The sequence below is a fragment of the Rhinoraja longicauda genome, chromosome 6, assembly GCF_053455715.1.
Source record: "Rhinoraja longicauda isolate Sanriku21f chromosome 6, sRhiLon1.1, whole genome shotgun sequence".
Classification (NCBI taxonomy): Eukaryota; Metazoa; Chordata; class Chondrichthyes; order Rajiformes; family Arhynchobatidae; genus Rhinoraja; species Rhinoraja longicauda.
The window spans coordinates 63,221,687-63,248,689 of NC_135958.1; the positions used below are offsets into that span (position 1 = coordinate 63,221,687).

The 27,003-nt window shown below is 43.7% G+C and overlaps 1 protein-coding gene across 3 annotated transcripts; it reads right to left on the reverse strand.

Annotated features, from left to right (window-relative positions):
* Positions 1–402: 402 nt before the first annotated feature.
* bsk146 (brain specific kinase 146) lies at positions 403–27,003 on the reverse strand. 3 transcript variants are annotated; one of them, XM_078401159.1, is made up of 4 exons: positions 26,709–27,003; positions 19,348–19,578; positions 7,041–7,243; positions 403–4,738 (listed from the first exon to the last, which is right to left on the reverse strand). In XM_078401159.1, the coding sequence occupies exons 2-4, from the start codon at positions 19,514–19,516 to the stop codon at positions 3,953–3,955; spliced, it is 1,158 nt and encodes a 385-aa protein (XP_078257285.1). In that variant the 5' UTR covers positions 19,517–19,578; positions 26,709–27,003; the 3' UTR covers positions 403–3,952. The 3 variants fall into 3 exon arrangements, with proteins under 3 accessions (XP_078257285.1, XP_078257287.1, XP_078257286.1); XM_078401161.1 differs by lacking the exon at positions 26,709–27,003 and adding an exon at positions 26,012–26,112; XM_078401160.1 differs by lacking the exon at positions 26,709–27,003 and adding an exon at positions 24,710–24,814.

A 27,003-nucleotide genomic window follows, 5' to 3' on the forward strand; every position in this document is an offset into this window, starting at 1 on the left:
CAATTGGTGCTGACATTTCCTGTTATTACCACATCCCATGAACAAATAATTAAAAGCGATGATTGCCAGTACTTAGTTGTGTACGTGTTTCACTTTGCTTGAATATTGGAAGTAAATACAAAACATAACTGCTCTTATATGGCACAATCGGTGAATGTGATTGCTCACATATATACACTATTTTTTCTTTTAATACATCACTTTCCTTGTTCTCCATGCATTCTGCTATGTGGTATGTTCCCTCCATGTTCTCTGAGCTGTTACCTTCTCTTCAAATTCTCTCATGTGCTTTGCCCTCAATCTTGGGTGATTTGTTGCATCAAAGAAGCTTGACCAGGCGGTTGTTTTATTTTAATTTTAATCAAATTATAAAGTAAGTCTTACAGGAAGACAAATTGCATTGCAACCATTGAATCGATCGTACGGCTCAGAGAAGAGCTCGGGAAACATTTTAGCTAAGAGCTAAAACTCTGCATACTAAAAGAATGCATTGCTGTCACAAACCACAAACAGTTAAACGACACACCATTCACTGAGGAACGAAACTCTGAAGAATTTTGAATAGAAACACACCCATTGCACTAAAATTCAAACACATGGTTTGGCAACTGAATAGCCCACACAACATCTTGGAGACTGAGTCAATGGAGGGAGGTCCTTGATACTATAGATGGAAGTGTTGCATTGTCTACAAGAAGCAATAAGTGCATTTCTAAAGTGAAAAGGTGGACATTGACAGTCTAGGTTGTTTTGCACTTCTGCCAGTCATTAGAAGAATGCAGGGCATCAGTTAACTAAGATTCCCAGTTCAAATATAGTCTTTGCAAAGAGGTTTTTTTTAACTGATTCCGCCCTCTGGCCTTCTTTGGAGGTTTTCTTTCAAAAAATATTCCTTTCAAGATTCTCATTAAGTATCGTGCAGCATCCATTGATCCTTGTTCCCGCCAAGCCTTTCAACAGTGGTCAAGGTCAAATTGAATGATGGCAATAATGAAGGAGAGAAGAGTGGATTGTAGTCCAGCCACACACCCCACTGCTTCTCCAACACCTCCCACCCTCCCCAACCTAAGGTCACATGAACCAAACTTTGCTGGACTGCTCGAACACCAACTCCTTGCAGAGTTCCAATCGAGTAACTCACGAGAATCTTTGTAGAGTTATTACAGGTGCAGAATACGTCACGTAAAGCTCTGTGATGCCATTTTCTTAGCCCTATGTTTTCAGTTTTTGAATTAATAAAAAAACTATGACAATTCATTGTAAAAGTTTAAGTTAAATATGTGGTAAATAGTTAAATAGAACGTATTGCACGTACGTTAACATTAGAAACATTTCTCTCGTAAGCACAGTGAAGATACACAAGGATTGGAATCTGTAAGAAACTGTAACCTAAGTTTTCTGGGTTTTTTTTGCACACGTGGATGGGTAAAGGACAAGGGGGGGGGGGGGGGGGGTTGAGAGGGCAGGGGAGGGGGTTGGGATGGATGTTTTTAGGGAACAGAATCTCAGACCAGAAGTGAAAAAGCATAGCAGGAGCTTCACAACTATACACATGATAGATAACACTTTATAATCGCTACAAAAGATTCAGCGGCCAGTTGATCAAATGGTTGCCACAGATAACCTCTTGCCTGAATGCTAAGTTTGGACACGAGCTCCGTCAGGTGCAAATAGCTCATGCCAGCATTTTTTTTTAGGTTGTTAAACTCAATTCCTACCCAAAAGAAAAAATGAAGACTTCCAGCAATCCAACTGGTTTTCTCAGCTTCTGTTACGTTTCATGTTTGAGGCACACAATGCCATTACTTCAATTGGTGGAAGGACTGTGCGATTGGAAGATACTGACTGGCAATGCCAACTAATCCCAGTTGCCTGCAAATGAATGGTTGAGCTCCACAACTAGATCAGCACTTCAAGGTCATATTAATACAATGGAGATAGATGAGCAATCTTCCATCTTACATTCCTGTTTCAATTTAATTTGCTGAGTCTGTTTACAACTGGGTAGGTGGGGTTAATATCACCCGCAGACTTTGAACTTCATTGAGGGGATTAGATAAATATCACTCCTTTAATTATTCCAGATAACTCACACCTCTCCCACAGGAACATTACGCGGCTGCCTGAATGCTCAGCATGCCTCAAGTTTGAAATCATCTCTCGGAGTTGGTTGTTTTCTTATAAGCGCAGTAAATCTACATAAGGATTGTAAATCTGCACAACACACTAGTTTCTTTTTTTATATAGAAGGGACTGAGGGTTGGGTTGGGTTGGGAGTGAAAGACAATAGAATATTTGACAAAAGGTCAATCAACATCAACATAGGTCAAAGAGCCATAGAGCACAGAAACTGACCCTTTGGCCTAACAAGATGCTGATCATCAACCACCCATTTACACTAATCCTGCATTAATCCAAATGTTTATTCTCCCCACATTCCCATCAACTCCATCCAGATTCTACCACCCGGCTGTATACTCTGGGGTAATTTACTGAAGCCAATTACTCTACCACAATGTGCATGTTTGGGTTCTGGAAGGAAGCTGGAGCAACCAGAGAAAAGCCACGAATCACAAGAAGCATATGCGAACACCACATAGACAGCATTGTAAGTCAGCTTGAAGCTCTACTGGATAGAGTATCATAAACTCCAAAAACATTCACTGGCCAGTTGATCGATTGTCCTTTCAAATGGTTGCTACAGATTATTCCGATGGGAGACATTGAGTGGGATTGCAACCTGGCTTTGTTCAACCCCCAGCAGCTCTTCAGAGAAACTCTCCACAAGCCTGTGGAAAAGCTGGCACGGACACTGGAACTCACACCTGATGCCACCATTACCTACACCTTACCACCTCAGATGTGCTAAAGCTGAAATCAACACACAGAGGTATGTATCATTTCCATTCAGGCCTTACATATGACTCAAAAATAAAATGGACATTTTAATCCACCTTCTCAAGCACGCACTCACTCAAAGGACAGGTACAGAACATACTGTATACCACAGAAACACGCCACTTGGTCCAACTCATCCATGCCGAGATGCAGGGGATTATTGAGAGGTGGGGAAGGTGTGCTTTGGATATTGGTGCTCTCACTTACAACATTTTGTTTTACTTATAAAAGAATATCTCTCGGCACTGAGATTGTTGCACCAAACGAATTCATCACTTGTCCTATCTAATTCTAGCACTGATCTAAACGCCACTTGTTTTGTTGAATGAATATTAACTCCATAGCGTTGTAAAGTTCGTCTACTACTGGTTATTAAGTAAGATGTTCAGAACAAGTTCTCAGCTCACATGGTAACAGTGCTTGGGGAGGAGAGCGGGCCAAAGCTTCCAGGTACAAAACAAGTTTAAATTGAAATTTAAAAAATCAGAACCAATAAAATAGTGTGTTTGGATGTGGGAAGTCACAGCCAGATTTGTGAAAGGCGAATGTTAGTAAAGATGACTTGTGGAGAGTGATCACTCCTTCTGGTGAACACTACCAAGCCCTTAGGAGGAAAGCCATTGGAACAGCAGCAGCTGTCATACCTGCAGACAATGCCCCTGACACTTGCTTGTAATATATAATTGAAAAAGAGGATTCTTCCACAGAAACCGATCCTAATCAGTTGAGATCCTTGCAACAGCCTTGCCCTGTTTCTTTGGACCCATGTGCTAGTTCATCCCTTGATGTCACCCACTGTGTCTCATCCTTCATCCGACCTGACCCAAAGACACAAAGCAACTTAAGTCACAACTGGTGAGAATGAGCTTAGGGTGAAGACTTAGAAAACCAATGGCTGAATCAAAGCCCGTTTGCAGTTTGAGCCCTCGTCAATAGATCACTTTGACTCCCAAAGTAACAAGTAATCATTTCCGCAGTAAGAATAAGTTTGTTACTCTGTAAAACAATCCTGTCACACTCAAAGCCACCCACATCCTGGACATTTCAGTGTAAGCTAGACGCAGATCTCAATCGGTGTTGTGACCAGAATCCTGGTGTTGCTGCCCTCTCTTGATGCTCTCTCGTAGCTGCTGTTAGAAGAGAGGGAGCTGGATGTTGTCATGGATGTGAAGCGCGATGATGGAGTCTCCATAGAGATGGTGTTCTTTGCAACACTGCGCACAGGGGACAGGCTCTGTTGCTTCATCCTGGCCACTAGATCTTCTTCTGAGGAAGAGCTTGCTTCACCAATGCTGTTGCCGCAATCTGTGTCCAGCATCCACCGATAACTCAGGTATCTGAATATCTCCTTGACTGAGCACCTTCTCTCTGGTTCGATGGGCAGAAGTTTCCGGAACATACGGAGGGCGTCGTCGGTGAACCTCCTCCATTGTGACGGTATGTTGGACCCTCGACACTTCTGCCACCTTACGAACTCATCGTAGAAGGAGTCTGAGAGCAGGGCTTTCTCCCAGGGGAAGTTTCCCGTGAGCATGCAGAAGAGTAGCACCCCAAAAGCCCAGACATCAATGCTGTATTCCACGGAGAAGCCCTCGTGTTTGGAAGCATCGCAGAGCTCCGGGGCAGTATAAGGGATCGTGCCACTCACTCGCTTGACAGGTGTACCAGCTCGACGAGTCATTCCAAAATCTGACAGTTTAACCTTGCGGCACTCCTTGTCAAAGATAAGGATGTTCTCGGGCTTGATGTCACGGTGTACCAGCTTCCTGTTGTGAAGGTAGTCGAGGGCTAAGGCAACTTGGTGCACGCACCGCTTGGCAATCTGTTCAGGGAGACCAACCTTGGAGAGAATAATGGAACGCAGGTTACATTTGTTACTGGACTCTTCATTGTGAATTGGGCCACATCTCCCTCTCATTCAACTTTGAACACAGGAACAAAAAATGAACACTGATCTGATAGGTAGCCCAAGCCCAACAAAATAAAGGTCCCTGGAGAGATAAATACAGCGTGGAGACTGGTACAACGCTATTGAGGGCGTGCAGCGTAGGTTCACTAGGTTAATTCCCGGAATGGCGGGACTGTCGTATGTTGAAAGACTGGAGCGACTGGGCTTGTGTACACTGGAATTTAGAAGGATGAGAGGGGATCTTATTGAAACATATAAGGTTATTAAGGGATTGGACACATTAGAGGCAGGAAACATGTTCCCAATGTTGGGGGAGTCCAGAACCAGGGGCCACAGTTTAAGAATAAGGGGTAGGCCATTTAGAACAGAGATGAGGCAAAACTTTTTCAGTCATCTGTGGAATTCTCTGCCTCAGAAGGCAGTGGAGGCCAATTCTCGGGATGCTTTCAAGAATGAGCTAGATAGAGCTCTTAAAGATAGCGGAGTCAGGGGGTATGGGGAGAAGGCAGGAATGGGGTACTGATTGTGAATGATCAGTCATGATCACATTGAATGGCGGTGCTGCCTCGAAGGGCCGAATGGCCCACTCCTGCACCTGTTGTCTATTGTCTATCGAGGCTCTCATCTTCACACTAATCCCCATTAATCCTGTTTTAATTATCCCACATACTCATTCAATTCCCCACAGATTTGACCACTCATCTACACACTAGGGGCAATAACCTACCGACCTGCACTTTGGGCAAGGGAGGAAATGAGCACCTGGAGGAAGCACGTGTGGTCACAGGGTAAATGTGCAAACAGACTGGACCCGAAGTTGGGATTGAACCCACATCTTGGGTCCTGGGGGGCAACTGTGGGCAGTGGCTCTACTTGCCCCACCACTGGGCTTCCCTAAAGAAATTAAAACAGACTGACCCTTGAATTAAGGGATCCTGGACAAAGTGCTTGAAGATGAATCATAATGGATGAAGGATCTTTGTTCCAGAAATTGGGACACTAGACTTTTCCCCAAACCTGGCATTTGGATCAAAAGTCAAAATATTTTTTAGTTAGAAGATTCCGGAGCCAGGGATGATGTGAAATTCAATAATTATGGGATTGGTGACTTTATGGAGTCATACAGCGTGGAAACAGGCTCTTCGGCCCAAAGGCCCAACCGACCGACATGCCCCATCTACAATACATAGACCCAAACTGCTGTAGGAACTCAACGGATCAGGCAGCATCTCTGAAGAAAAAGGATGGGTAGCTTTTTGGGTCAGGACCCTTCTTCAAACCCATTTACACTAGTCTTATCTGCCTGCATGTGGCCCATACCCATCTAAACATTCTATCCATGTACCTGTCCGAATGTTTTTTAGACTTTGTGATAGTACCTGCCTCAAATACCTTCTCCGGCAGCTCATTCTATAAAGCTACTACCCTTTATGTAAAACAGTTGCCCCTCAGGTTCCTATTAAATCTTGCCCCCCTCACCTTAAACCTATGTCCTCTGGTTCTTGATTCCCCTACTCTGGGTAAAAGTACATTTACTTTATCTATTCCTTTCATGATCTTATATACCTCTAAGATTACCCATCATTTTCCTGCGCTCCAAGGGATAAAATCCTAACCTGTTCAACCTCTCCCTATAACTCAGGCTCACAAGCCCTGGCAACATCCTCGTAAATCTTCACTGCACCTTTTCCAGTTTAACGATATTTTTCCTATAACACGGACAAAGAAAAGAACACAATACTCTAAATGTGGCCTCACCAATTTCTTGTACAACCATAAAATGACCTCTAAACTCATAGCCAGGGTGATGGGACCAAGACTTTAATAAAAGGAATGGGTAACAACTCGACCATTTTTAACCATGACAAAAAAAATGTTTTTATACAAAGATTCTCCACTTTCTCTTAATTATGAATATCCATGTTCACATCTTACTTTTCTTTTGGCTTTTATTTCACAGTAACTTCATTAAAAAAAAAGCAATATGGAACATCTAAACATAAATTGAGCATAAATGAAAATATTGCCTTTGGCATCCGGGAAGCACTGTAGCCCCCGCCCACTCTGGCCACCCCTCCACAGATGCTGCCTGACCTGCTGGGTTTCTCCAGCAGTTTGCTGAGGAACAATTGTGCCTTGTGTATGGAAGGCAACAGGATAATGACAAATGATCACAGAACTAAAGAACACTATAGAGTAGAAGGTGAAGCACAACATGAAGTTGCTTGTGTACCTGGGGTGGAATGATGTCAAACAGATCCCCTGCCATTGCATATTCCTGGGCAAACACATAATACTCATCAGTTTCAAAGGCTATTCCAAACATGTCAATGATGAAAGGTGAAGCTGACAGATAAAGGGAGATGCTGTATTCTCTGAGGAAACTCTTCAGTTTGGTGGTCTTCTTCCTCAGGAACTTCAAAGCCATTTTGGTACCTGCAGCGAAAGAAAATATCACTCATTCATTCACCTGGTGTGCTCATGGGCCCAATTATAACTGTTCAATGGATCTGTAGATTTTTTTTTTCAACCATTGGTAGAAGTGGGAGATAAAACCTGATGTTTAATACTTCAGGATGTTATAAAAGTCAGTCTTTGAACAAAAATCATAAAGTTTGCAGCTTGCACCAAATGTAGAATAAGCTGTGAGGGCAGTGCAACACTTAATAATCCCTAGAAACATATTTAACCTGCATGAACCGCAGTCTACTGAGGTACAGCTGCAGGATTCCCAATACAATAGGTCTATTTTGCATTGCCCTAAGACAATGCAAATATATTTGTGTTGCCTGAATACAATATTCGATGACCTGTACCTAAGGATTTCAAAGGAAGTGGCTGCAGAAATAGTGGACCTATTGGTTAAAATGTTTCAGAACTCACTAAATTTAGGGAGGTTATCAGAAGATTGGACAGGAGACAATGTGACTTCCCTGTTAAAAAGGACGGAAAACACAAGGTCGAGAAACTGCAGACCGGTTAGCTTAACCTCTATTATTGGTTACATGTTTGAGTCAATAATCAAGGAGGAAATAACTCATCATTTTGGAAAAATGAACATAATCAAAGCTGGTCGGCGTGGTTTTATGAAGGTTGAATCATATTTGACAAATTTGTTTGGAATCTTGAAGATGTGATGGGTCGAGTTCATAGAGGAGAACCTGCAGATGTAGTGTATTTAGACTTCTAAAAGGGACTTGACAAAGTGGACATTGTCAAGGCCGGTGCATAAATTAAGAGCCCAACTAGTCCAACCTGCCTACTTTTGACCCATATCCTTCTAAACCTATCTTATCCATGTACCGATCCAAATGTCTTTTAAACATCGTGATAGTACCTGCCTCATTACCCCCTCTGACAGCTCGTTCCAGAGCAAGTGGGGTATATTTGCAATACCCCAATAAAATGGAGAAATTGTGCCCATCCAGTCATTAAAAAATGAAATTAATTGTGCATTCTGGACATAAAAGCACTGTGTAAAGGCAAATATTTATTTCCTAGGGCACAATGCCTGCCCATTCCAACTGAATGATGACTGCACCATTGTACATGGAATAGAATCAGGAACTGGTCTTATTTTGCATTTCTAGTAATCCTGCAGCACTCCACTGATGCTTAAAGCAAACAAAGTGCCTGAGAAATGCAGGGTGAGAACACCTGCTCAAACTCAGAAATGTCTCAAAAATGCTTTGTGCGTGGAATTTGTTTGACATGGAGCGAGGCGCTGGTGTTATGTGGGCTGGCAGGAGGTGTCAGACATCACCTCCCTGGTTACTCAAAGAGATTGACCCAAATGAGGGTTTAAATCCAAAAACAGTCACTATGTTGCATATGTATTACTTGCTGGAGAGCTATTTTGGGTCATAAGTCCATCAACTAAATCTATTTTGATTTTGATCCAATTTACTGTCCCTTACTACCAAAGGTTTATGATGGAAATAACCAAGGCTCTGGATATTCAGTTCTCAGCAATGGATCCTTGGTGCCAACATGGGCCATTTCCTCTCTCCATGTCTTCAATGTTCAATATCTTAAGATCTGTCTCAGGATTAATGAAGGTCGATGGATCAATTGGTCCACTTCCTGTTAACTAGTCTCAACATTAATATCTTTATAAACAACAGCATTCATTTGTACAGGGCCTTAAATGGGATAGGGCATTTCAATGCACTCTCACATTTAATGCCCTATATAAATATATGCTGCTGTTTGTAGGGATATTACTTTTGAGCATAGTTGAATAAAAGAATGGGGCATCAGCAAGGGTGACAAAAGATTAGTTTTAAGGACGAGGTACAAAAAGAAATTCCAGAGCTCAACATCTGCACAGCTGGAACCCTTGCCATTAAAGGTAAGGCAATGGGAATCGGATGTGCAAGAGACCAGAACTACAGGAACAGACATTTTGGAAAGTTGTCGATGGTTAGAAAGACAAAGAAGGCTGAGGAACTGGAGGGGAAGAGGGCTGCGAACGTGAGAATAAGAAGGATATTGAAAAAAGAGTGGTATCTGATACGATGTGATTCCTGAACAAATCACCATCAAGGAGATTTGAGCTGGACTCTGTACTCTGTTTAGTGGTGAGCAGTTTGAACACTGAGGAAATACTGGGAATGGACTGTTGGGCAATTAGTGAGCTGAAGTGCTGCATTACTGCTTCCCGCTGTTCAAGGAAGCTCAGAGTCTAAATGGGGCCTCTGGAGGGAACAAACATTCAAGGACACATGTCCTAACACCTTGGGACACCCAGGCATAGATACAGTCCCAGCCACTGAATGGTCCTCCTGCAGAATGTGGGAAGTCAGGGAAACTGCTGGTGCCCCTGATGACTAGGACAAAGCAGGTGGGCCATGGCATTTCCGCATGGTAGGCTGCTCTGGAAGATTAGATCGCATTGGATCCAAGGAGAACTGGCCGAATGGATAGAATTTTTTTCTTCATGGAAGGAAACAGAGGGTGATGGTGGCAGATTATTTTTCGGGCTGGAGACCGGCGACTAGTGGCGTACCTCAAGCTTTGGTGCTGGGGCCATTGCCGTTTGTCATCTACGTCAATGATTTTGGATGAGAACGTACAAGACATGATTAGTAAGTTAGCAGGTGATACTAAAGTGAGTGGTACTGTAGATAGTGAAGATGATTGTCATAAATTGCAGCAGGATCAGGTGGGCTGAGGAATGGTTGATGGAGTTTAATCAAAGGGTGCAAGGTGTTCCATTTTGTAATGTCTAACCAGTGCTGGAGCTTCACAATGGCAGTGTAATAGCACAGAGGGATATTGCAGTGCAGGTACACAGTTCCTCAAAAGTGGTAGATAGGATGGTCAAGAAGCATTTTGGCACATTGGCCTTCATCAGTCAGAGTATTGAGCATAGAAGTTGAGAGGTCATGTTATAGTTGTACAGGACATTGGTGAGGGCACATTTAGAGTATTGTGTTCAGTTTTGGACACCATGTTATAGGAAAGATGTTGTCAAGCTGGAAAGGGTATAGAGAAGATTTACAAGGATGTTGCCAGGACTTGAGGGCCTAAGTTATGGGGAGTGGTTGAGCCAGTTAGGACTCTATTCCTTGTAGCGCAGGAGGAGGATGGGTTTTCTTAAGATAATGAGAGGAATAGATATGGTAAATGTACAAACTTTGACCCAGGGTTGGCGAATCTAGAACCAGAGGACATAGGTTTAAGGTGAGGGGGAAAAAATGTAATAGGAACCCAAGGAGCAACCTTGTTTTCACACAAGGGTTAGTAGGTGTATGGAATGGGTGAGGAGGTAGTTGATACAGGTACTATCACAATGTTTAAGAAACATTTGGACAGGTGCATGGGTAGGAAAGGTTTGGAGAGATATGGGCCAAACGCAGCTAGGTTGATAATGGGGCACGTTTGTCAGTGTGGGTGAATGGCCTGTTTCCATGCTCTATTGGTAAATTTTAGTTTAATTTAGTTTAGTTACAGTGCAGAAACAGGCCCTTCGGCCCACCGATCAGCGATTTCTGCACATTAACATTATCCTGCACACACTAGGGACAATTTTTACATTTACCAAATCAATTAACCTACAAACCTCTACGTCTTTGGAGTGTGGGAGGAAATCGAAGATCTCGGAGAAAATTAACGCGGTCACGGGGAGAATGCACAAATTCCATACAGACAGCACCCGTGGTCGGGATCGAACCTGGGACTCTGGTGCTGCAAGCGCTGAAAGGCAGCAGCTCTACTGCTGCACCACTGTGCCGCACAATCGGGGTTAAATAATTAACAATGGAGTAGGGGTAAGGATCCTGGTCTGCTGAGCAGGTTACAGGGTTGCTAGGGTCAGAAGTCCATAATTCCAGCAATCAAAAATGAATCCCCAAGACTTTGTAAAACTGTTCTCAGGAGAAAAACCATAGTAATTACAAAAATATTTATTTCCTCATTCTCAAAGATAATTAAGAAAATTAGGGTTTCAAAGAATAGAAGATGGAATGGGAGCATGTTTAACGGGCTGGGGCAGTTGGAGCTGGGGGGTGACTTCCCAGATATTCAATCATACTCTCCAACATTCCTCCGTGTTAAACAGCTGGAAGACATTTTTCTGCCAGTGTGAAACACGAGTGATTAGTTCAGTTTAGTTTAGTTTAGAGATACAGCGCAGAAACAGGCCCTTCAGACCACTGTGTCCTCACCAACTAGTGATTCCCACACATTAACACTAATCTACACTAGGGCCAATTTTTACATTTATACCAAGCCAATTAACCTACAAACCTGTACGTCTTTAGAGTGTGGGAGGAAACCAAAGTTCTCGGAGAAAACCTATTAAACCAACTAAACTAAACAGGTTATTTCTGTTTATTTTAGTGATACAGCATAGAAACAGGCCTTTCAGTCCACCGTGTCCACGCCAATCATTGATCACCCATACTATGTTCTGTGTCCTACAAACACTAGGGGCAATTTACAGAAGCTAAATTAACCTACAAACCTGCACGTCTTAGAATGTTAAAGGAAATTGGAGCACCATGCATTCACAGGGAGAATGTTCAAACTCCACACAGACAGCACCCGTAGTCTAGATTGAACCTGGATCTCTGGCACTGTGAGGCAGCAGCTCTACTGATGTGTCACTGTGCCACCTATTATAACATTTCAATTCCATCTGCTACTGCTCTGCTGAACCTTTAATCTGATTTATATCCTATTAGTTTAGTTTGGAGATACTGCGTGGAAACGTGTTGTTTTACAGCACCCAGACGAGAATCTTTTGGCTGTAAGTCATCCATGAGCTCATGTGATTTCCAGATTGTGGATGTGTGAGGTGGAGTTGTGCTGTGAGCAAGTACCCTGCCTTTGGGAGTGTGGTGGGAGATCTTGAATAACATCCTTCGAGCTACCTTTGCTGCTCCCTGCTTGAACAACTGTGCCCCAATGTAATGAAAATGAAAAACGAGTTGCAGTTGTTGAAAATCAGAAACAATATAAAAAAATGCTGGAAACACTTAGCGAGTTGGACAGTTTTGGTAGGAAGAGAAACAGGTTGATGTTTCAGGTCAGATGGTCGGTCTCCAAACCTAAACATTAACACTTTCTCACTCCACAGATTCCGCCTGACCTGCTAGGTTTTTCCAGCATTTTCTGCTTTTGTTGCATGCCCCAGTACAATGCCTGATTGGTTCCATATCAGGGAACTACATATTTGGTGGCTTCCTTTACATCAGTGAGATTAAACGCAGATGACGCAACAGCTTTGCTGAGCATCTGCGCCCTGTCCGCCATGCCATCTGGATCTCCCGATTGCCAGCCATATCAATTCCCCTCCCTATCCTCACACTGACCTGACCGTCCTCGACCTCCTCCTGCCAGGTTATGGCCAAACACACGCTAGAGGAACAGTACTTCATATCCCGTCCGACGGCATGAACAATGAATGATCTAATTTCAGGTAACCAGCCATGCCCCTCCACCCCCACCTCCTCCTAGACCCTCCATAAATGCAGATACACCCACATTTACCCTTTTCTCCAATTACATGCTGCCCCCTTTCATCCAGTTTCTTCTCCGCCGTCTCCATCTTTCCATCATCCACGGCCTCCCTCCCTCTCTCCCTAACTCGTCCCTTGTTTGGTCTCATACTGCACCTTCCGTCCCCATCAGATGACATCATCTGGCCCCTGGTAACCTTCACCTATCACATCCCAGCATTTGTCCTCATTTCCATCCCTTACTACCCACCAATCTACCCCTCCTCTGGATCCACCCATCGCATGCCAGCGTTTGCCCAACCCTCTCACCTCTTTATACTGGCTATTTCCACTCCATGCTTTCAGGCAACAGGAGGGGTCACAACCCAAAACATTTGACTGCACATTTCTCCCCTCGGATGCTGCCTGACCCATTGAGCCATCCAGCAATTTGTCTCTTGCTCCACATTCCAGCATCGGCAGTCTTTTGGTTCTCCCAGTTTGGTATACCCTGGGCCATTCTTACATTCCACAGGTACCCAACACTACCATTCTGAGATTCTGATGTTGCTCCCTCCAAAGCTCATAACCTGAACTCACCCATGTTCTCCCCCCCCCCCCCCCCCTCTAATCTCCTGACCATATAAGGAGCACATTATATGGAAACCCTCAGGGAGGTGCAGGAGACCTTTGATTTATATCCCAACCCAATGGAGTCAAAGTGGGAAGAAATTGTTAAGTCCAGGGATGGCTGGTACTCCAGCAATACCAAAGGAATCGACAATTTCAATACTGGCATACAGCACAGCTATGAAAACTCACCAAGAGTGTGGGAGTCAAGTACTCCGTTAGATGTGTGAAATCTATAAATATATTAAATATGTTTAAAGAGTCACAGATTTATTTATCTTTTCTCGTTCCTTAAAGAAAAGTCAATGTAGTATATGTAATATCTGTTGTGAATAATGCTACTTTAAGACTGACATCTTTTCAAGTATTGTATCATGTGATGAACTGCTCTTTGGGTTTAAGAGAACGGTCTAGACAGATGGACGGTGAAGAACTCTTGATTAAACCACACTCTCTTTGTTTGAGCTGAATGAATCTTATGTCTCTACATTTGAAAATGAACTTCATTAGAGTTAACAAACCCACAGACAGAGATACTTCATAATTTTCCAGACCTGGGATTCCATTACCAACCCTTGCCCACAATCCCTCTCTCAAACACGGTCACAAGGTTTTGGAGTAGAATTAGGCCATTTGGCCCATCGAGTCTACTCCGTCATTCAATCATGGCTGATCCTCAATGCTGCCATCCTCACCTCCCATCACAGCACAGATCCTGATCAGGCCAATGGCTGCTGGCCTTTCTGATCACCTACCCACTCATAGCCCTAGTCCCACCAACTGAGGGATACTCTTTCATTTCAGAAGATTATAAGGCAAGGCCAGTCATCCCGAATAGCCAATGTGGTGCACTGACAAGCCCTTGTGCCTATCTGCCCAATCAACTGGGAAATGGACAGCAAAATGGCAGATGGAATTTAACGCAGGCATGTGTGAGTTTGAGAAGCTAAACCAGGTAAGGACATGTACAATGAATGGCAGGGCAGGAACCTAAGGAATTGATCAACATCAATGCAACAGCCAATGAAGCAAGCATGCCATACACCTTCTTCACCAGCCTGTCTACCACTTTCTAGGAACTATGTAGCTGTACTCTTCAGTCTTTCCCCAGAGAACGTTGTTGAACAGAGACTGAGGTATATACGTTTATGGTTCCTTGACAGTGGTGACAGGTAGACAGGCTGGTGAAGAAGACATACTGTGGCATTGAGTACATCATATTACAGTGTGCGAACGGTTCTTTGGGCTGCACTTAGATTATTGTTTCCAGTTCTGGTGGCCACTCAAGAGGAAGATGTGGTGAGTAAGCTAGAGAAAGTGCAGAAAAGATTCACATGGATGTTGGCAGGACTGGAGGGTTTGAATTACAAGAAAAGATTGGGCTCCAACCGTTTCCCTGAAGCAAAGAAGGCAGAGGGAAAACCTTATAGAGGCTTATGAAATCACGATGGACATAGATTGGGTAATTAGTCAGTCTTTTTCCCAAGATAAGGGAGTCTCAAACTACAAGCCTGAAGTTAAAGGTGAGTGAAGGAAGACTTTAGGGGGATCCGAGAGGCAGGTTTTACCACACAGGGTGGTGAGTATGTGGAATGAGTTGTCAGGGCAGTGGAAGAGACAGATACCATTATAATGTTTAAATAATTTTTGGACAGCTACACGGATAGGAAAGATTTAGAGGGATATGGGGCAAACATTGGCAAATGAATTAGTATCTTAGTTGGCATGGATGAGTTGGGCTGCATAACTATGAATCAGTGTTGATATCCCAATTTTGGGAGCTGTGATATGGATTGCAAACAGGCAGCATTCAAAGTTATGTTGTAAACTTAAAGAAATAAAACTGGATTTGCCTTGAGAGAAATGTTGAGTTTGACGTTTACATTCTCCATGCTGCCAATAATCTAATCGCTTTTTGAACCTTAGAATCAACTCTGATGTAAATGGAGCTTTTTTAAAAATTGGAAACTAATAATCGAACCTCTCTCTCTCCACACTGACTAAAGCTTTAGCCTAGAATGAGGCCAACCAAAAATGAAAAAAAAAATTGCCCATAAATAAAAGGTGAGATGGCTGCAAATACCTAGCAGGTCATATAGCATCTGTGATAGGAGAGAGAATGTTTCAGGTCCAATTCCCTTTGTCAGAACCCGGACTGACTCTGTTTTCACTGATGATGCCTGACCTGCTGAAGGTATCCAGCATTCTCTGGTTTTACATCAGATTTCCAAAAATCAGCAGCTTTCTGTTTTCAGGTCCTTCTCATTGCTATGTGATCTTACACACTCCTGCTGCTAGCTGTAGGTGTAGAAGAAGTCCATTTGGCCCGTCATGTCCATACTACTTCACCCTTTTTCCATCCCTCCAGCAAGCTGCAAATTTCTCTTTTTGAAATATTTATTCAATTCCCTCAGGAAGTTGGGAATCTATTTCTATCAGCAGTTCAAACAGTGCAGTCCACATCAGTGCTACTCACTGAATTGTTTTAAAACATACCAGCTTGTTTCCCTCATGATTTATTTTTTGCCTGGTTTTGTTAGCTTTGTTCTCCTTCATCAAATTATATGGAATCCTCCTGAAACCAATGAAACAAACTCCTCAGGGCGTGGTCACCACTGGGTATTCAAGGATAACTGATCAACTCCAGGCACAGAAACTAATACTGGCTGAGTCACTTCAGAAAATGGCCGACCTGTGTTGGCAGCATAGGGCCAATCTGGATAAACATAACATGATTCCTTCCCCAAAGGACTTCAGTGAATCAATTGGGTTATTATATAGTCTTGAAGTGCAATATCAGGTCTGAACTTATATTGATTAGTTGGGCCCTGTTAGATGAATGCCACTGAAAAGAATAAAGTATGGTCTGAGGGTGTACCACCTTTTTGGAATTAGGCAGATGGAGTATATAGATACAGGGAGGAAGGCCCAGGTGCTGTGCCTGTAGCTAATAAAGCATTTTTTGGGTCACTGTTATGCAAGAAATACAACGGCAAAACACCCTCTCAGAAACAGCAATTTGAAAATGATAAGGCCATCCTGTTGAGTTGAGGAGGTAAATGTTAAACAATATTGCGGAATAGAACTGGGCCATGAAATCTTTTACCTGACTGAGAAATCAGACTGAGTAACACCTCCTCAGAGGGAAGACACTCTCTCAGGAATGCAGGCATGGATTTTGTGCTAATTTCTCAAGCCTACACCCTTATTTGGTAGCTCTCTCTCCTCTGACCAAGAAGGTTGTAGGCTATTGCATTTTTACATATTACAGTGACCCAAAAATACCATTAGTTTCAAAGAGCTTTGGGGATATGTTGAGAAGTGAAATAAATGCAAGCTATTTATTTTCCATAATGGGTTCAGAATTTCTCCCTGATGACGTTCATCGTTGGGTTTAAATGTCACAGACAGGCAGCAATGCAGAAACAAATGCTCACATATAAAGAATGCACACACAAGGTGGTATAGTGCACAGGAACGCAAACTGGGCTGGTGCATGGAATTAATAGTCCTATTGTCAGGCTCATATTTAGCTTCCTATTAAATTCCTATTGCAGAGCTCAGAACTGCTGTATATCCCTCCACCCAAGGTGTGGCCCCACGGCATTTCTTATTCTGGAACTGTTGGTTGTGTTAACACGTCAATGGCCGCATCATGAACAGGTTTGTGCTGTTACCACAAGGGCTGAACCTGATGCAGTCACACCTGTAGGTGAACACACCTAGGGTATGGACAATAAATACACTGCTCTCAAAATAACTAACTCAACCACACAGAGGACACTGGAAAATCACCAAAGGTGATATTCCCAAGCTGAGCCATACAATTGCATGGCACTTTACTGTGTGTGTGGGCCCTTCACAAGGTGAATTACCATCAAGCTTAGGGCCTGCTTTTACGTAGATAAGTGGAGCAAAATAAACAATACTCAGTGCGCTTTGCAGTTAGTGACGAATGTTTTGTGCATGGCCATGGTTATAATGTGGGGAAAATACTTTCTAATTGGTACACAACGTGTCCTCACAAATAGTACTTAAATAAACTATTCTGGTAATGTTTTGAAAGGTAAATATTGGTCAGCAGGTAAGTTGACTGCTATTATTATTTGCAATAGAATCATGTCCATGTGAGAAAGGATGAAGGCTTTATTTAACATCCCACAGAGAAGTCTGACAATTCTGACAGTGTGGTGCTCTCACTAAGGTATGTTTCAGCTTCTGTATTGGGGAATACCAGCTAGGACTTGAAGACTTTGGTAATTAATGAAAATGGTCAAGCTTTTAGGATTGGCCAAGAACTTGAGTTCACCGAAATTCACGCCTGAACTTGTGAATAAATTCTGAGCCAGAGTGAGTGCATCCATACCCAGGCTCGAGGGGACATACCCAAGCCTGGGTCAGAGGGAGTAGGTCAAACATAGGTTGGAATGAGCATACTGGGCCCTCAGCAAAGTGCAAGGTGCTCCACCATGGGTCAGAGTGGCTGTACACAAACCTACACTTAGGTAGGCTTTCTCATTATGTGGACATACATTCAGGCATTTCAGCTAGAGTCCAAGGTTTTTGGTGTGCACCATCTAACTGTGTAATGCCAAAGAATAAATGTGTGTGAAACATTTCCTGGTGATGGTGTCACAGAGCATGGAAACAGGCCCTTCAGCCCAACTTGTCCATGCTGAGCAGAATGCCCACCTACACTGCACCCATTTGGCCATAATTGACCCCTATCCCGCTAAAGCTTTCCTATCCACGTGCCTGCCCAAATTCCCTTAACTGTTGTTAATGTAAAACATGTCCCCTGAGAGTTTGTTTCATATACCCACCACCATCTGTGTGAGAAAGTTACCGCTCAATTTCTTATTAAATCATTCCCCTCTCCTTAAATCTATGCCCCTTGATTGTTGATGTCCAAATCCTGGGACAAAGGCTGATGGCATTCACCATATCTATGTCATTCATGATTTTATAGATCTCTGGCAAATCTCCGACATTCCAAGGAGTAAAGTACCAGTCTGCCTAATCCCCTCCGATAACTCAGTCCCTCAAGTCCTGGCAATATGCTTGTAAATCTTTTCTGAACTCTTTCCAGCTTAATGGCATCTTTCCTACAGCTTGGTGATCATAATTGAACAAATTGAACAAAGCTAGCCTGTTTGCTAGCTTTAAACTGAGACATTGCATGTTGCATGCACCTGAATTGTACCTACCATCTACAAAATGAACAAGGTTACTTGCCCGGCTACTCCAATGATACCACCCAAACCCATGACTCTATCACCAGGAAGCACACAAAGGGCATCGAGGACGTACCTCCACGAGAGATAATGCAGCTGTTCAAGGAGATGGCCTACCACCCCCTTCTCAAGAGCGATTAGGGAGGGGCAACAACTGCTGGCCTTGACTCCACAATCCAAGACCGAAGTAGTATTTAACTGAGCATGACATGGTTACATAGTTGGGTGTTATAGAGGAAATTCAGTATTGCAACTAAACAACAGCAGCAACATATTTAAAAAGCACCTTAATGCAAACATATCTGCATAGTTCCAGGAATTAGGTCCGAAGCAGCTGATAACATGGTGATCACTTGGGGGCAATGATTCAAGAGCATCAAGCCACCATCCCTCTGACACTCGTTTCAGAGGGTAATCAAGCAGAATGAGGAAGGCAGAGAGGAGGCCCTGAAGGGATTAAATACTAGTATGAAATAGTAATTTGGGCAGGAGGAGTGGAATATGATATGGGACAGGAGAGGGTAGTGGTGGGGATGGGGTGGGGAGGGGGGGGGGGGGGGGGAGGGGATGTTGAAGCTGGAATAACTAAGGGTAGAAATGTTGGGTGGATTCTGGTGGGGGAAACTGGTAATTAACTTGATTTAGCCTTGATGCTTGGTATCAAAAGGTGGTTTCAGTACAGTCCAAAGGTACTGACTGCAGTGAAGAAGGACCATCTGCAATTGGTACATACCTCTGACTTTATGGATAACCAAGTCCACCTTGCCATAGGTGCCTTTTCCCAGCTCCCTAATCACCTCGTAGTACTTATTCACCTCCAGCCTTTCCAGGTTCTGAGCTGTCAGCAACTGAAGCTCCTCCAGAACATCGTTGCTTCCACGTGTCATCAGTGAAGAATTCATGGTTGCAGGAGGACCAAACGTGTATCAAAGTTAGCTCCGGCACTGCCCTCAGATCCTTCTCCCTGTGGGAAGATAAAACTTGGTGAAAACCTGTCATTTTCCCCAGGCTGAATTCTTACACCCTATTAAAGCTGGAAATGAAGACTCAATCACATCTAAGCAATAAACTAATCTGTGCAGGTTTCAATTCGCAGTGTTTCTCTTGCAGCCTCTTGAACTCCAAGGAATATATGTTATATATGTTATATGTTATATGAATAAAGTCTAAGCTTGCCCAACCTCTGCCTATAACTCAGACTCCAAGGTCCTGGCAAATTCCAATCCAAAAAACAACCTTCCACCACTACCCTCTGCTACTTACTGGGATGCAAATTCTGGATCCAGTTAGCTAGTTCAACTTGGATTCAATGCGATCTAACCAGAATAGCCGAGTATGCAAAACCTTCTTCAAAAACACAATCAAATTGACATGAGACACGATCTCCCAAGTACAAAATCATGTTGATTATCCCTAATCAACTCCTGGCTTTCCAAACTCATGTATATCTTATCCCTCAGAATCCTCTCTTCCATAGTGTCCTTGAATATATCTAATCATGCCTAGGAGGTTTATCTACCTTCATACGTCTTAGGATATCCAGCACCTCCTCGACTGTAATACGGACAGTCATCAACTACAGTACAGTGGCGCAGCTGGTAGAATCGCTGCCTCATAGTTCCAGAGATCCAGGTTCGAATTTGGCCACAGGTGCAGTCCGTGCAGAGCTTACACTTTCTCCTTGTGACGGCATGGATTTCCTCTGGGTGCTCCGGTTTCCTCCCACATCCCAAAGATGTGCAGGTTTGTCAGTTAATTGGAAACTGTAAATTGCCCCCTGACGTGCAGGGAGTGGTTGCGAAAGAGGGATAACATAGAACTAGTGTGAACGATTGATCGATGGTTGGCATGAACTTGGTGGGCCGAAGGGCCTGTATCCACGCTCTATCAATCAGTCACATCTCGATTAACTGTCCCCAGCTCCTTAATCTTTCATTATGGCAAAAACAGGCGACCATGTTATTATGGGCATGGTCCTCCATATTATTGAGGACCATGCCCATATCTTGTGGCTTCACACATAGATGACCGTTTTGGTTTCTGAGGGGCCCTGCTCTCTCTTTGGATTCTCCTTAATCTTATCTGACAGTGCCATCCCATGTCCCCTTTTTGCCCTCATAATTTCCTTTTCCATATGTTTCCCAATCTCTTCTACTCCCCCAGGGATAGCACAATCCCTGCTGCCTGCACCTGATCTTTGTCTCCTCTGTTTTCCTCACCACAGCCTCAATTTCTCTCATCATGTAGGATTCCTTACTCTCACCTGTCTTGTCCCTCACTCTGACAGGGACATGCATACCTTGAAATCTCACAATAACCATTTTAAAAGCATCTGGACATCACTTTGCCGCAAACAATGTAACAATGTACTCCTATCAATTTTTGCAAGTTCCCGCCCAATGCCATCAAAGTTGACCTTGCCTCAATTTAGGAATTTAGCTTGTGGACCAGCACTATTTTAAAGCTAATAGAACTATGGTTGCTGGTCCCAAAAAGCTCCCCAAGTCACTTAAATCACTTGCCCTGCCCAATTCCCTAAAAGTAGGTCAAGCTGTGCTCTCTCCCTTGTCAAGGCCTCTGCATGTGTCTGGGGAAACATTCCTGAATACATTTCACAAATTCCATCTCATCGAAGCCCTGAGCACTCAGACTGTCCTAGTCTACATCAGGAAAGGGAAAATCCCCTACTATGACAATCCTATCACAGCATATTTATGTTCCTCTAATTTCTGTTGACTACTTGGGGGCCTATAGTACAATCCCAACAAGGTGATCATCCCCTTTTTAATTTCTCTGCTCCATCCATATAGCCTCCATTGCAATGTCATCTCGGACTACTGCCATAATATTCTCCTTAATCAATAAAGCAACACTTTTAGCCCCATCTCTATCTCAACTGTTGTACCTGTACCCTAGACCATTAAGCTGCCAGTCCCGTCCCTTGCTTGGCCAGATTTCAGTCCAGGCCATGAGTTCATCTACCATGCTGGTGAGATCTCTAGCATTGAAATAACGCAATTGAATCCAACCATCTTTTTTCCCTCTCTACCATGCTCCTGCCTATCCGATCCACTGAATTTACTGTCATTTCCTTCTGTAACACTAGCAAAGCTGCTTGCCAGGATATCAGTTCCCCTCCAGTTCATGTGCAACCCGCCCCTCTTGTACAGGTCATTTCTGCCCCAGAAGTTATGCCAATGGTCCAAAAATCTGATTCCTGGCCCAATGCATCAACTCATCAGCCAGGCACTCACATGAGCTATATTCCTATTCCTACCCTTGGTGGATCATTAGATAGCAAACATGTGCAATCTGGTCACCACTCTATAACTATACGGGGTGTCAATACACAGATCAAACTAGTTATCACTGGAACTAAAATTGAAACGCTGAGTAGGTTGGGCAGCATCTGTGGAGAGAAAGAACGATTGTTGCAGTGTCATTTGGATTAAACGTTGCCAGGCAGTTTAACAAATAGAATAAAAGATTGCCTTCTGTCCAATATGCAACAGTAGTTTGGTAAAGCCACTCTTCTGATCAACTCCATCATGTTCACATCTTTTAATTAGCTTAGAGATACAGGGATGTGTGAGGTAGGAATTGCCCATGAAGTTTGCACTTCCAGGCACAACACATTGCCAAGAGGAGCTTTTCTACCCTGCTGTATTCCAAGCAGAAACATCTCATTGAATAATGGGATCTAGAAGTAGAAACAAGGAACTGCAGAAGCTGGATAGACACAGAATTCTGGAGTAACTCAGTTGGTCAGTCAGCATCCCTGGAGAGCATGAATAGCTGGCTTTTCAGGTCAGGACTCTTCCTCAGCCTGAAGTAGGTTACCGATCTGAGGAATGGGATCTGTGAAAGATATAATAACATTCATCCTGCACTCTGTATTCTAAGAGATTTGCAAGTAATGAACAACATTTGGATTGGAGCTATTAATGTAGCAAATGATTAACACTGTTCAAGTTCCCTCAAATGCCCCACAAATCAGTGCACAAGTAGTCCATTGTGGGAGCAAATGACAACGTTGGCCATGAGATCTATGTGGAGTAAAAAAAAGCTCTTCGTGGCAAGGTGCAGTGCCTGAAAATAAACTTAGTGGGCAAACCAAACGCTACCTCTTAAACCCCTGTATCGCTAGGCAAATTAAAAGGTGTGAAGATGGAGTTGATCAGAGGAGACACTCTTTTGGGGTCATTTTATAGGTTGAAGATTGTGAGGGTCATGCAGTGCCTCCTCCAGCCCCATGGTGGCGTATTAGCATCTTGGAGACTGGCTCAAAATCACAAGATGCAAGGTCCAGAAAGATTCTCAGGTCAATAAGGGACTACAGAGAAGGAAATATTGAATCAGAGAAGGTTCCATAAACAGCTTGTTGGCAAAGCCGCCACCAAGCCTGAAACTGGGCCACATGGGTTTCAACATCTGAGGTTCCGACTCTAGCCACAACTCCTCAGCCAGGCATTCACTGGAGTTATCATCCTATTCCGACCCTCAGTAGATCATTAGATGATCATACCGGGGCAATCTGATCACCACTCTTTGATTATGCAGTACACAGATCAAACTAGTTATCACTGGAACAAGATCTGAAATGCTGAGTAGGTTGGGCAGCATCTGTGGAGAGAAACAATGAATGTTTCAGTGTCATTTGGACCAAGGCAGCTTTCAAATAGAATAAAATATTGCCTCCTGTCCAATATACAAACAGTAGATTGGTAAAACATCTCTTCTGGTCAACTGCATCATGTTCACATCTTTTAATTAGCTGAGGGATACAGGGTAGGATTTGCCCACTAACTTTGCACTTTCAGACACATTGCCAAGAGGAGCTTTTTTTTTACTCCACTCCCCTGCTGTATCTGAGCAGAAACGTCTCATTAATGAAAACTTGGTGGGCAAATCCTACCCTGTATCTCTAGACCAATTAAAAGGTGCGAGGACGGAGTTGATCAGAAGAGATGCTCTTTGGGGGTTATTCTTTGGTTGACCATTGAGAGGGTTCCTGCAGTTCCTCCTTCAGCTCTGTGGTGGGGTATCGGCACCTTGGAGTCAGGCTCAAAATCACAAGATGTCGGGTCCCGAAAGCATTTCAGGTTAATAAGGGGCCACCGAACAGTAACCACGAATTCGGAGAAGATAGACACAAAAAAACTGGATTAACTCAGCGGGACAGGCAGCATTTCTGGAGAGAAGGAATTTCCTTCCTACTCTGCTCGAATCAGAGAAGGGTTTCAGTCGGAACCTGGACCACACGTGCTTGAACGTCTGAGATTCAGAGTCTTGGATCTCAGGGAGATCTATGCGACACTGAAATCGGATTTTACATGTCAGAGAAACCGGGAGAGCAATCAGCCTGCTTCTGAAGGCGGTCTGAAGAATTGTCCCGACCTGAAAATTCATCTATTCATTTTCTCCAGAAATGATGCCCGACTCGCTGAGTTACTCCAGCAATTTGTGTTTGTCTTTGGTATAAACCAGCATCTGCAGTTCTTTTTTTTAAAATTACAGCTGCTTCTGTGGGCAATGAGATGCTGGCCAATGTAGGCTTGCATTGGGGGTAATGCCCCCGTTGTACTGATGCGGTTCCAGGGAGCCCATGGGCCAGGGAGATCCTCTTTTCCTTTCATCTGATGGCACCACACGGCAGTCCTTCGCTTCCAATGCAAAGGCAGAGAGAGAGAGCACGTTCCTTGAACTCTTCCTGCGATCTTGTTTACAAGACACATTCTTGCACCCTCTACAGGCGGCCGGCCGGCCGGCCGGCCAGCCACACAGTAAGCGCTCCTCCCCGCTCCCCCTCTGCAACCTCGTCTGCCCGCTTCCATTGAACCAGGAGACTGGCACCGAGCCGTGGGCACCGAGATGGCCATTTGGGATGGTTGTACGTTGAAATACTCGAACAGCTCACAATCGATCAAACACACCGAAATACAAAACGTGAGTAGGGATTGACCGAACTGTGAACACTGCCAGATGGAGAGACGCTGGAATAAAGACTCCCCCCGCCCTCTCCTCGCCTTTGCTCCCTTTCCCAGTGTGTCCTCCCCTCCCATATCCCTCACCCGCATCAATCCACTACCTCTTACTTTAGATATTTTCTTCCACGTATCTCTTTTTTTCTTCCCGTTTCCGAACTTCGTTTCTCTCTCTCTCTCTCTCTCCCTCCTGCTCGGTCGGTGCGAATCCTTTCTCTTCTCCATCCGCCCCTCCTCCCCGCTCCATTCATCGCTAATACTGCGTGACCTGCCTGCCTGATGCTCACTCCACATCGCATCACATCAGCCCTAGTGCCTTTCAGAACCGATGCTTGTAAATAAAGCGTCACCTTCAGCCCGCCCGAAAAAAGATACGACCAATATTAATCCCGTTTAGTGTCCCTGTCTCCGCAGTCCTTGTTATGAAGATTTTAGCCATAAAGGATTTGGTGCCCAAGGGTAGTTTAGTCAGGGAAATATTCAAAGCCATAGAGGAGGGTGGTCTGGAGATATTGAAATACTTTGTAAACTGGCGCAATCTAAATTGCGTCGTTTAATCAAAACAACATGAAACAAACGGTGAAATATTAGGATGCGAAAGATACATTCGTTTTCATGACGCCTTAATTTTAAAAGGTGATTCACACACATTAATATTTGAGACCCATAGAATGACAAATGCAGAATGCCAATGGAATGCCAATTGAACCTCTGAAAAAATATCTGATTCGTTCAATCCCCGTGCAATTGTAAATATACACCCCTTCACTCTTAAAAGTTATTGTTGGATTTTCGTCCGCAGTCTTTCTGGCGGCGTATTCCAGGAATATAACAAATCTGCGTTAAAAAAAAAAACCCCATCTCTTTTGCCAAATATTCAAACCAAAGAGATGTTTAAGGTACAAATATCTTTGGCGATCATTGATTAAAAGGAAGGGTGTTTCATATTAATATTACAACAAATATTTACGACGCGCAGAGAAGAGTGCCCGGGACACAAACAATGACTAGATCAATAAACATGAACAAGACACAACGCCAGAGATCCAGGCTTGGGCGGGGGGCAGAGCCACAAAGACAATGGTATCAGGCACGTTTAGTAAACAAAAGAGGTGGGCTTCAGTGCAAGCAACATTGCATGCACACCTTGACAAGCAGATCTGGCCAGACAGCTATTGCTGCCTTGGCTAAAACATTGGAGTAAAGACTCCTGCTGTTGTCAACCGCGACCGTCACTACCAAGTAAACACACGCTAAGTGAATCATTCATTTGTAAATCTTTGAGCACCGGCCTTTTATCTAAAGCAACATCTACATCACGTCCGATTCTGACAGATCTTTATAAGACGTGTTTGTTTAAGGTAGAGATTATTACTGTTGACAACAAAATAAACCCTTTTTTCCTCTGAGAACCTTATTGACAATCCCTCTTTTGAAACGGTTCGGATCACTCGTTTCTCTCTGTTCGTCAAATGCAAAACGAAACCGTCGTTTTCGCAACATCTCCCAGGCGTGGCACAGTTGAAGTGATTCTTTTGTTTATTAAAAGCCAATTAAAATCCTGTTTTGAGATAACAGTTTCGAGAAGAGACTTCCACGGTGCCGCAGCGCAGCGACATAAATAACCAAGGAACAGGGGCACTGTCTTCAGCCGGTCCCAGCGAAGCAGTCCGCTGCTGCAGATGTGCCAGCGGTTACCTTGCAGGTTACCTCGCAGCCTCTCATTCCGCATTCCATGCAATGTTTTGACAGAGTTATTTACTGTCCTCCGTGCCTCCTGCCCTTCCAGATAGGCAAGCTCCACGTACTTGTGTGCGTGTGCCGGCGAATATAAATATATATATATATATATATAGCAATATTGCAATACATATATGCAATTAAAATTTTACAATATAGGGCGGAAAAAACGTGCAACTAATAGATACAGTCTTTGCATTTTAATATCGCGTACGTCGGTTGGTGCACTGTTAATCCTTGCACCATCATTGCTATTATTTTTAGATTAACAAATAGATATATGCTCTCTCATTCGTGACATGTTCGTTTCCTGACGATTATAATTCTACACGATTTAATTGTATGACAGTGCAGTCGCGAAGCTCCTCACCTTCCTGCGGGGATGTTTGTTCACAGTGCAGCCCAGATGCAGGGTAAGAACAGGACAAGGCTGCGCCTGCTGCAGCCTCTGATGGTTGCATTGGCTTTCCTCTTTGTTTGGGAGTGCCCTTGTTCTTGCCTTTGATCCTCCTCCTCCCTCTTTGTGGCGGTGCTGTCTTCTTATTTTTTTTGTTGTGTGTGTTTGTCTTTCCTTCGCTTCTGTCAGATGCGATCACTGACCATTGGAGATATTCAAGCTGCCCTGTGCGTTGTAACTTGGCTTTTCCCTCCTCACCTCTGATGGA

What these genes read in the sequence shown, in the direction of transcription:
- bsk146 (XM_078401159.1), bottom strand. Translation starts at nt 19,516, where the DNA reads ATGAATTCTTCACTGATGACACGTGGAAGCAACGATGTTCTGGAGGAG. An exon ending in GGTTATCCATAAAGTCAGAG is followed by an intron (nt 7,244 to 19,347) that starts GTATGTACCAAT and finishes CTTTCGCTGCAG; the next exon opens with GTACCAAAATGGCTTTGAAG. An exon ending in TTGACATCATTCCACCCCAG is followed by an intron (nt 4,739 to 7,040) that starts GTACACAAGCAA and finishes ATTCTCTCCAAG; the next exon opens with GTTGGTCTCCCTGAACAGAT.